We start from the raw sequence: 12,208 nt of genomic DNA on the forward strand, positions 1-12,208 counted from the left end.
CTATACTCTTTGTATGCATTTAACATCGTGCTACCAAATAAAGATAAAAATACAGTGTGCCAGGTTAAGTTTGAAATTCACATAAACAACAAATAATGTTTCAGTATGAATAGGTCCTAAATATTACACGGGACATACTTATGCCCCCCAAGTTATTTTGTTATTCATTATTTACCTGAAATTAAAATCTAAGCATCCTGGCAAACTTAACCTAGAAAAAAATTGAGTTCATACCTGAAAGTTCACACAATGCAGAAGCTCACACTCAACTTGACATCACCTGCCCAGAAGCTCACACTGAAGTTGACATCACTTGCCCTAGGGTTTTGTACACGGTGCTTTGCATCTCTCCATGCCTTATGTGTAAAGAGCTCACAATACTCAGATGCACTGGCCTTGCCATACAGTCTGCCATGTGCCATAACATACACACATGCGTTTGTTTCCTCTGCGTGGTAAGAACATTTCATCTATACGTATCCGGGCAACAATACAGACAGACGCAGAGCTTTTTCGTGCATCCTGTCATGGTCTTTCCTGACCTATGGTGGTTTCTTGTTGCTGGATGGTGGGTTTTTTGAAACCAGGAGTATAGCACACCTTCCAAAGGCTATAAAATCTTAGATGTGGGTTTGAGATTTTGTCAGAGAGTTATGACTAGAAAACTACTCATTGTTTACATTTCTGCTCAGGCCAGGATGCCTGAGAGCTGACGTTCTGAAGGTTGAGCATGGCTTGGACAAAGACGTCATACTGTCTCTAGTCTAATGACCTTGTGGACGTAGCATGTCCCCTGTTAAAGTATCAGATGACTGATGTATTATTTTGATGGAAGGAAATTTTTTTTTTCAAGTTAGAAACACTGAAGCTGTTAACAGTTTATGTTTTGGAAGGCAAAAGAGTGTATTTCTCCGTGACTGGCAACAGAATTGAAATATGGCACATTTCATCTCTCATCCCTCATGCCAGAATTAATAATTATGGAAATTCCTCAGCTAGGACAGTTGGGCAGAGTTGTAGATATTTACCCCATAGGAGTCAGGCATGTTCTCTCAGGAAAAGCTGACTTTTAATGGCAGAGAGATTGCCCCTCCACCCCACTCCAAAATCCTGAAACATTTTTGTGGCCTCGGTATCATGATCTTGTCAGTAAGACGATGGTCTCTGATTAAATCCAGATTGAGCTGTTTCCTGTTAGCGTGCTAACCCAGAGGGCAGGCTCAGCCCTCCGTGTATTGCTCTCTGAGTCTGGGTTATTAAACACTTGTCTGCCAAGGCTCGGTCCCTGCCTCCCTCACTTTTCTTTCAAACTAGGATTCAAAGGTATTGAGATATTACACACAGAAGAGATCCTAAACTCTTAAAAGGGTCCTATGGCTGTCGAGTATTTTGCTGCAAAAAAATTTGCTAAACTAAAATTTAGCAAATTTTCCTCTAGTCTGACCATAAGGCAGAGTTATGTTTTCTGTTTCACTTTTATATAATTTTATTTCAAAATAAGTCCAGTAACAAGCAGATCATTTCCAAATTTTTGTGTCACAAAGAAACACTCCACTTGAGTGTTGGTAAATTAGAACTCGTCTTCAAAATCTTCCCTCTGTTCTAGCAAGTTGATATTAGGGTGCTTAGCAAATGTGCAGAAAATGGCATTAAGCAAGTGTTCTGACACCTTAACGTGCCTTGTTAATTTTTTTGTGAGAATGATTCTAGGCACCAGAGCAATTCCTGTGCTTCATTTTATATTGTCACTCATGCTCACCCATTGCACTTAGTGAATAATATTTTTCTTTTTTTTTAAAATGTTTATTTATTTTTGAAAGATAGAGAGCAAGCGAGCGGGGGAGGGTGGACACAGAATCCAAAGCAGGCTCCAGCTCTGATCTGTCAGCAGAGAGCTCAACGCAGGGCTCGAACTCACAAACCACAGGATCATGACCTGAGCTGAAGTCGGATGCTTAACTGACTGAGCCACCGAGGTGCCCCAATAATTTTTAAAATCTAAATAAGTCAAAGTATTGTATTAGCTATTCTCTTAGCTCAAACATGGTTCTTCCTAATGTACAGATGCAAACACTGAGGGACAAAAACCGTTATTGGGGAGGTATGGGGATCAGGCAAGCATATTGAGAGTTTTTTCCAGAGGAAAAGGAGGACCAAAAGGAAGCGACTGGGTTAATGAGTAACAGGATTCCATTCCCAAGGGAGAGCCTTGGCTTCCTGCCAACTCTGCTTTCTGGCAGGAAAGGGGACCCACTTCATCAGGCCCTTTGACAAACATTTTTCTCTGTGTGTGAAATTTTGGCTACATCGGTGCTCAGGGAAAAATCAGTTCTTTTAAATAGCTTTTACTTTCCATAAGAAAATATGTAAAGTGGAATTTGCATTGTGAGTAAAAGGAGAATCCTCAAATTACAAAATTGTTTGGTAAGGGAACATTGTCACAAGGTGAGGAAGCTTGATTTAGAACTAGAGCTTGAATATCCCTGGAGAATGAGAAGCCATTCCTTTCATTATTGTTAACGTTTGACACTGAAGCATATTTTTTTAAGCTGCTTTTTAATATTACCAGGCTGATCATTTGTTTGGGACCAGATCTTTTGAGTAAAACATAGAAAAAACATCCCTACATTTTGGTATTAAGAAAGACGTCAAAGGGATATATAGATGTTTGAAGATAAAAATTAACATTGTATTTTATAATGTCTTTTTTTTTTTTTTTTTTAGTGAAAAGTGGCAAAAGTGAATTATGGTTTAAACACATCGCAGTGACTTACTAAGCTAACATTTTCCAAAGTATGTTCATCCTGATGATCTACAAGATGCTGGGAGAGTAAAGGGACTCCATTTGGAAGGATCATGTATCATGATTGTGTATCCCTCTCTTAGAGTTTCATAACATGTTAGCATATTGAAGACTTTAAGAAATTCTGTAGTAAAGAAATGTATTTGACCTTGTTTTGCTCTGTAGTTCCCAAACTTGACCACAGGACCTTTTGTTTCAGAACTAGTGTTTTACCAGCACCCACGTAGGGCAGCACTGCAGCACTGTACTAACTGGTAAAACAAGTAATTAGACTTTGAAACCATATATCCTTTTCATTTATTGTTTCAGCTTAAAGTGAACAGACACTCCTGGGAGGATAGGTGGATACTATTAGGCCTATTTTAAAGCTACATATACAGTGATAAAGAACAGTTATCAGGCCGTGATTGGAGTCAACGGGCAGAAGAGGTCTGCAGAAACATTTGGTATTTTGCCCAAACCAGATCCCTCCCTTAGTAAAGTGAAAGTATCCTTCGAGAATGAAATAAAGAAATAAAGTCATGCACTGTGGAAGCCTGAGTCTTAATGTTAAGTCCTGTTAGCAGTTAGACATAATGACATTAAGCTATTCTAACCCTTTTCTAAAAGCGATCGCCACCATTTTGGTCTTACTGGAAGCAATCTTGCCAGCTAATTTCCTTCCAGTGGTTTAACATCTGGCAGGCCAGGTGAAGAGAAAGCAAACATGCTACTTAGCACCGTGTCGTCATTTAGAGATTCAGTTCCCTCTTCTTTGCTCCTCTTCCTCAATTTTTGCATGTCTGGTTATTTCAATTTAGGAAAAGCTGACATACAACAATTCAAACTTACAGTTCACAAAACCTGCCTGGCTATTGTTTGCATCACTGACAATGATTATTTGCTTTAGAAAAGGATCCTCTCAGTAGGTCATCTTCATGCTTATGAAGGACAAGTTAAGCTGAAAATTGCATCTTTGTATCATATGTTAGGTGCAGATTTATTATAGGATGTAAGGCACACCCCTGTTTTTCTTCATACTCAGTGTTCAGGCTTTACATATCTTTATCAATAGTCAGTTCTTATGTTTTGTGCAGTTGTACCTGCCAATATTATTTGCAATTTCATTCTCATGTGATGGCTACTTCTCATGAGCACATGTCTTTTCTTGTTCGTTGCAAGTCTCCAGAAATCAGAGAGATCATACACCCATCCACCCTTCCCATTACTACCCAGGGGTTAGCCCAGGGCCGCTTGGTATAAGCTACTTCTTGGTCAGTTACGTTGATTGCTCATGATACTCAATCAGGAAGGATATTGCTTCTTGTGGACTGAAGAACACCGGATCATGGTCACATCTCCGTAGATATCCGAATATACTCCTGATTTTTCAGCCTAGCGATATGATGTCAACCGGCTCATACAAATCCTAAAAATTTAACAATCAGCTCTCCAAAGCCAGTAGGAGTCTGCTCCACCACTGTAGGAGCTGTCTTTAAGAATGAGTTTGACAACTTACCATGGAACAGTACAAAGGGGATGATTGATAACTTTTGCTAAACTTGATCCTGGGGTCATGGAAAACATTCTTGATAAAATAAGCCAGCAACCTAATTCTTTATAGGGGATTAAGTAGAGGCAGGTGTAAGCACTATGAAATAAAGCAGCATGAATATCATCACCACCTCCTCACTCTACTACACCCATGGGTGAGAGGATTGTTTTACGTGGCTTGAGGGGAATTAAGAGCACGGAAAACACGATAGTCTATGCTTCCACTGGTCCACTGATTGTGGTTTTCCTTTAGGGAGCATTTCGCCTGATCATAATCATGAATTTCTTATACAGGTTGAAGGGGACCAGCTGCCTCCAGGACACACAGTCAGTCAATATGAGACCTGTAAGATCAGGACCATAAAAGCTGGCACCTTGGAGAAGCTTGTGGAGAACCTGCTCACGGCGTTTGGGGACAATGACTTTACCTATATCAGCATCTTTCTGTCAACATACAGAGGCTTTGCCTCCACCAAAGAGGTGCTGGAGCTGCTGCTGGACAGGTAAGAATCCAAAGGAGTTTGAGAGATGACAGAAACGCGAGAAAGGCCTTGTGCAGGTGAAGACCTGAGTTTCAGACTCACCTGCACTTGGTATGCTGAGAGGGATGTGTGAGAAAGGACCCACTGGAAGGAACAAACTTTGGAACAGGTGGCACAAAGACTTTTCAAGAGCCACGTTATGGTTTATTTCTGGTAGATATACCTTAGAATAATCTATAGAAAACTCTATGAAATCTTTGGGAGTACCTGCCATAAATGTATACTCCGTTGTGTATAGATTGCAGTTACTGTTTGCCCCCCTAAAATTTTCTCCATATTTTAATAGTTCTGTATTATTCTAGTAAATAAGCAATTAGCTAGGAATCTTACTGAGTTGTTGGGAGAATCAAATATGCTAATATGTGTGAAGTATGGAGCTCAGTGTTAGATCCATAGGAAGAATCTAATGGATGGCAGCTTCAATATAATGATGATGATAATATTATTAACAATCACAATGCAGTGACTGCTCTCTGAATATTATCCTCGGTTTATGTTGTTAGGTCATATGTTACAGATAGCAGAGCAGTGTATATTAGATTTTACACATTAATAATTCTGTTTCCCCTCCTTAGTTTTGCCTTATTTATAATTAAACTTGACCTTTTAATAAATTGTAATTAAATTGACTTGATACTGGGAGGAAGAAAAACCATCAGCCAAACAATTGTTTTAGAGACATGAGAGTTGCCATTTTAAATCCTTATATTTTGGAGTTTCCTGCATAAGAAAGGAAATGAGATAGGCTTTTTTTTGTTGGAGTAGTTGAATACTGACTTTTAACTAGGTTTTTAAAAAATTTTGAAGTGTTATGTGCCCATAGAAGGGTAAAAAAGAAACATTCATGTTTTCTCATATTGCTACATTTCCCCAAATATCTTTTATTAGGCTTTTAAAAAATTGTAGAACTGGGAAGAAGAAAATTGGACCATAATCTAATTAGGCAGATAACACATATTAACATTTTAAAAATAGAAGTATCCGTGTATATAGAGAAAAGTTCAAACAATTCAGAAAATTATAAAAAATAAACATTTTTCATTCCTCCTGGGTAATCACTGTAAACCATTCCTTTTGTATTCTTCCCCAAATTTTCTGGCCTTATATACATGTACATAAATACACATTTATATAAATATATATCATATTTATTCATATATGATATTTATCAAAAATATCATATTTTTATATGACATAAATAGAATCATAGTACAGTCTGTTCTGCAACTTTGGTTTTTTACTTACCTGTTTTGGAGATTTTTTATTCATTAAGAGAATTAACATATGTGAAAGGCTTAGAACAGTGGCTGGCATATTGAAAGCTCAAGAAATGTAAGTTATTGTCATTTCAAAATCACATATAGATGTATTTACCATATTCTTTTTGGTGGCTTTAGTAGTATTTATTGAGTAGATTATTCTATGGGTGGACAGTTAAGCTCACTCCAGTTTTTTAATTTGTTTTTAAAATTTTTATGTATTAAAATGTTTTTAATGTTTATTTTTGAGAGAGAGAAAGAGCAGGGGGAGGGGTGCAGAGAGAGAGAGAGACACAGAATCTGAAGAAGGCTTCAGGCTCTGAGCTGTCAGCACAGAGCCTGACGTGGGGCTCGAACTCATGAGCCCTGAGGTCACGTGACATGAGGTGAAGCCAGATGCTTAACCGACTGAGCCACCTGGGTGCCCCTGTTTTTAAAATGTTTAAAAATGCTGCAAAGAGTGTCTTTGAATATATACCTTCCAAGTACTTGTGTGAGAATTCTGTAGGATCATTTCATAGAAGAGTGGTGGATAGGACAAAATATATAAATATTTTAAAATGTCAAAGATATTGGGGCACCTGGGTGGCTCAGTCGGTTAAGCGTCCCACTTCGGCTCAGGTCATGATCTCACAGTTCATGGGTTTGAGCCCCGCGTCGGGCTCCGTGCTGACAGCTCAGCGCCTGGAGCCTTCTTCGGATTCTGTGTCTCCCTCTCTTTCTGTTCTTCCCCCACTCACCTCTGTCTCTCTGTCTCAAAAATAAATAAACATTAAAAAAATAAAATAAAACATGAAGGATATTGCTAAATTGTCCTTCAGAAAGTTGCACCAACCACATTTCTGTTCACAGAGAATGAGCGGCCTGTTCCCTTGCTTTCCTCACACCCTTGTGACCTGTGAATATTTTCACCTCTGCCATTGAAACCATCTCTACCGTCGTCTGTCCATTGAAAAATAGCTTATTGTTTTTTTAAGTTTCTTACATTTGTGAGTGAGGTTTAGCATCTTTAAAACATTTACCGGGCTTTTGTGTTTTTCTGTTTACATCTTTTCATATCCTTTACTTATTTTTATTTGGGACTATTATCATCTACTTATAACTGTTTAATATATTATGACATTATTTTTTTGCTTATCATGTGTTGAAAATATTTCTCCTAGTTTGTCCCTTGGTTTTAAAAGTTATTCATTAATATTTTTCATGAAGACATTTAAAATAATTTTTATGTGGTCATCTCTATCAGTCTTAAATAAGGCCTTTAATAATAAAATTCTATTCCAATGTGCTTACGATTATTGATAACAGTGGGTTTTTCTCAAGGTATTTTCCTCATAGATGCAATGTAGAGTGAAATCATCTGGACCAACGTTTATTCATATGTTCATATTCAGGAACATTGAAAAATGCCTATCCTTTATCATACATTGATCTGGGTCTCATAACTCTGGACTTCAGCATAGATAAGAAGTTCTGTAGTTTTTTTGTATGCACTTTAAATGTTAAGCTCTTAAAAATGTTAAGCCTGGAGTATAAACTTGTGGGATTAGTAAGTCATTTCTTTCATAGTTTGTTTGCTTGTGTAATATCAACACCTATAAATAGAGCTTGGAGAAGTGTACGAATTTTCCTTCTAGTCACATATATGGAAAGGATGCAGTATATGCAGACAGTATGAGGAAATAGGTCAACACATCAAAAACTCCTACAAGTTTTCTTTGGAATTGACAACCTCTTTTTTCTTATGGGTAGCTCTACTGATAATAGGCCACAGATGTCCACAGCCAGTAAAGAAGCGCACGTGAATTCCAGCTGTTCATAAGTAGTGGACATACACACAGGAACTAGAGTGTTTAGTCTGTGACTCATGTACATCCAGCGTTTATTTGATGATTTTTTAAATCTTCTCTTTGTTCTTTTATAGGAGGTACACATTTTTTTATTTTTAAAAGATTAACTGGATGACAGTTATTAAATAACGGAATCAACATGAATTCAAATTACATTCAGTTCAAACTATCATTTAAGGTATAACTGAACGAAAGAGTTAAGGTTTATCTTGACCTGTTGGATGAGCCAAGGCTTGGCCTTAAATTTCATCTCCTACTCCTGTCCTTTGCTTGCCTCTGAAATGAATGGAATCAACAAGTGCCAAATGCCTATAAAATACCCGGGACTCAGCAAGACACTATTTGGGTGAAACAGAAATATAGGACTTGGTCGTTTTTCACCCTTGTGGTGAATTTACTGTGAAGCTGTTGGTACTTAACCTCCAGGGACCCTCACTTACTTGCAATACTGTCTACATCATTTATATTCACAATATTGTAATCTTTTTCTTAGAGAGGACCCTTCAAATTACATATGCTGTGCAAAACCTGGTTGCACTCCCTGAGAACTTAGTATTTTACTGCAAAAGATAAGGCTTACACTCATAAAACTAGTAGACAACCACTTAAGGTGGTGTAAAAAATGAAACTGTAATGTGTTCTGCGGAAGTTCAGAGAAATAAATCTTGTTTATTTTGCTTCCTCCGTGGAAATGTGGATTTGTCCATGTATGTACGCACTTCAGTATGAATATTTCTCCCATTTCCCACTCACTTAGATCTTGTGACCAGATGTTCATCTTTGTTCAGTTTTAACCAAAATACAGATTCTGTGAAACACTTGATTCTTAAATTGGCCGTTGTGAGTTTTCATGTCTGTAATTGGGACGTAAGCAATTAAATTGCTCAAACTTACCTACCCCGAATGTGAGTTTGATATACTATTTTTTTGTTAGTAAATTGTGGTATACTTGTTTGTGAGTCTCTGATATAACTTTTTATGATTTCTCTTAGTTTCTTAATAGTAGATTGCTTATCTTTTGTGAAATCAACACCGGGAAGTTACTATAGGATGTGCTAATCCTAACAAGTCAAGAATGGATTGAAGGCAGGTGCTGTAGTCTTTCTTGTGCCCCCAGAGGAAAGCTTATTTGAAGTCGAACTTTGATTTTCCTTAAGACTTCCAATCATGTGGCTTTTCTTGTATAGAGCTTTATGTAATTAAAAAAGTCCTTTTTATACGTTTTTTCATTCTGCTAACATGAGTCCTTGTGATTGACCAATAGAAAGCAGCTTGAAGTCATATATGGCTAATTCCATGTGTTTGCTTTATCTCTTGCTTGGAGTTGTCAGCAGTTCACCAAGAATCCAGTTTTCTGTGCTTCTCACCATGGTTCAGTTAATTCTAGGGCTCACAGACTTCATTTTTAACCTAAGAGAAAGTTTTGGATTGTGGCTTAGCTCTTTGTGTTAGGCCTTTGTGATTTTGTTTTCTCTAACTTCACACATACATTCCACTTAAACATATATTCTTTCCACCATACCCTTAAAAAAAGTAAGGGAGTTAGGTACCACTGAAAATACTTAACCTCAAATGTAGGGTGAATCCTGTCTCAGCTAGTGACCCTCACTGAGGACCATGAAATGTTTATACACATAGCTAGATTTTTCTTCAGACAGCTGTCATTAGCTACTTTTGGCCTATTCTTGATCATTCTCCTTGATCTGTAACTTTCATATCAGAAGTAAGAAGACTTCCAAAGACAAACAATAGTGGTGAATAGGTCTCCAGAAAGTTTTGGTAAGTCACTATTGGCGCTCAGTTCACAGTTTGGGAAGGACTGGGCAAATCTGAACTGACTCTTGGTAGCAAGTGAATTCTTCCAGTAGAGGACCTTTGGAGAGGATAAAGGTGGAAGGCATCCATAAACATGGTACTTTCAGACCAATCTGACTTGAATTTGCTTGCTTAGGTCACAGAGAAGAGACTAACTCAGTGGCTCTTTGAACTTACTTCCTCTATCCATGTTTTCTGGCCATGCATTTTCACAGGCTTTATCTCAGTTTATTTATCATTATATTACCCCCCCCCCATGTTTGCAGATGAGAAAATTGAAGCCCAGAAACATTTAATCAGTGAGTGGCAGAGCTGGAATTAAAACCTACCTCTTTCTGATTTAGAATCTCTTTCTAAGCATACCATATCACTTCCCTTGGTTTGTTAATGCCATTTTAAAGGAAGGGCTGATTTGGGGATACCCCTCAGCTATCCTCAATTGATTTTCCTTGGAAACTACATTACTCTCTTCACATAGTTGTGAGCAATTCACTTGAACATCAATGTTCCTGTTCATTCCTCTATTCAAATGATAGTTACCAGATGTTTAATATGTACCACATCCTGTACTGTACAAGGTGCTGTGTATATGGTAGACAAACTGGTCATGACTCCTGTATTCTTCATACTTAATGGCTAGTGGGGAAGAGTAACATTAAATCACCATACAAATCAATGTGTATAGTTAAAATTGATACAATCCTTGCGACATAAGAACTAGATTCTGTGACAGAGACAATTAAGAGAGGATTTGGGGAGGTGGATATTACCCAAACAAAACTGGATGTTGGCCAGTGATTTGGGGTGTTTAACTAGGTCATGGACCATCAAGGTCACAGCTGGGTCTGTGTGTCTGGAGTGTTTCTGTTTATTCGATGTGCTCCGGCCAGATCCACTAACCTGAATCTGCTGCTTCCCAAAGAGGACTCTTCTTGGAGGACAAGAGTACAGTAAATGAGAAAGTTTTGGAGGATTTATGCAAATATATTATCACTATGGAGATAGTAATCTTAAATTCATACTTTATGATGCCTGGAATAATAACACCTTCATATGTAAAATAGGATGTACCAATAACCAGCAAGAACAGAGCTGATCTTACTAAGTGAAGCCAGTTTCTCCACAGCACAGAGAAGAGTCAGTCAAATATAAAGCTTGACAAAATAAATTATTCAGAGGAAGACATACCATATGATTTCACTCATATGTGGAATTTAAGAGACAAAACAAGCAAAGATAAAAAGAGAGAGAGAGTGGGAGAGAGAGAGAGAGAGAGAGAGAATGAGAAACAGACTTTTAACTGTAGAGAACAAATTGATGATTACCAGAGGGGAGAGGGAAGGGGAATGGGTTAAGTAGATGATGGGAATTATGGAGGGCACTTGTGATGAGCACAGGGTGATGTATAGAAATATTAAATTACTGTATTGTACACTGGAAACTGATATAACACTGTATGTTAACTAACTGGAATTAAAATAAAAACTTAAAAAAATATGAAGCTTGAAAATATTTTGTTTCCATAGATTTTGTCATAATGCCAAATATGCTTCCATTTCCTTTCAGAGTTTTAGGATACTTTATGGGAAAAGCAATTTTCCCGTCTTTTAGTTTTGAGATTCATGTGCTAAGCATAGAGTGTAATGGGTTCAGGAGTCAAAGTGAATTTGATACCAGTTTGCACTCCTGACTTGCTCTGCAACATTGGACAAGTTACTTTATCTTACTAGCTTCAGCTTCCTTATCTCTAACATTAGAATGAACAATAACCCTAATATAGGGTTATTATGAGGCTTAAGCTCAATAATATGAAGTTCTTAGTACAGTGGCTGGCAACTACTAAGTCCTTAGGAGATTACCGTTAGTTTTGATTTCTTCATGGAGCTTAATACTTTTGAAATTATCTTTCTTATTTATCTTTCTCATTTCTTGACTGTCTTCCCTACTTAGCGACCATGTCTGTCTTGTTCACAGCTGAATCCTTAGAGAGGAATGGTATGTGGCAGTAGGTACTTAGGAACCATCTAACAAGTAAATAATGCTTTATATGTTATTCATGTCTGTCATGAGCCCTTGCGTTGGAAGGTACAATAGTGAACATTACCCAGAATCTGCACCCATTTAGTGGGATAGACAAATCTAAAGACTTGTACCATTATTGTCAACGCAGTACTTTAAAAGACTATTTTGGCGGGCACCTGGGTAGGTCGGTCAGTTAAGTGTCTGACTTTGGCGCAGGTCATGATCTCACCATTTGTGGGTTCGAGCCCCACATAGGGCTCTCTGCTGTCAGTGCAGGGCCCACTTCGTATCCTCTGTCTCCCTCTCTCTCTGCCCCTTTCCCGCTCACACACACGTTCTCTCTCTCCTTCAAAGATAAATAAATATTAAAAAAAATTTTTTTTT

General features: G+C 37.8%; 1 protein-coding gene across 3 annotated transcripts in view; it reads left to right on the forward strand.

Annotated features, from left to right (window-relative positions):
• Positions 1–12,208, forward strand: part of RGL1 (ral guanine nucleotide dissociation stimulator like 1) — a 260,974-nt gene that overhangs the window by 168,554 nt on the left and 80,212 nt on the right. For all 3 annotated transcript variants that reach the window (XM_025920976.2, XM_086694460.1, XM_086694459.1), the window contains one exon: positions 4,631–4,839. In XM_025920976.2, the coding sequence (XP_025776761.1) occupies positions 4,631–4,839 (209 nt within the window). The remainder of the gene's footprint in view (positions 1–4,630; positions 4,840–12,208) is intronic.

Source organism: Puma concolor, chromosome E4 (genome assembly GCF_028749965.1).
Source record: "Puma concolor isolate L17-30 chromosome E4, mPumCon1.1.hap2, whole genome shotgun sequence".
NCBI classification, from domain to species: Eukaryota; Metazoa; Chordata; class Mammalia; order Carnivora; family Felidae; genus Puma; species Puma concolor.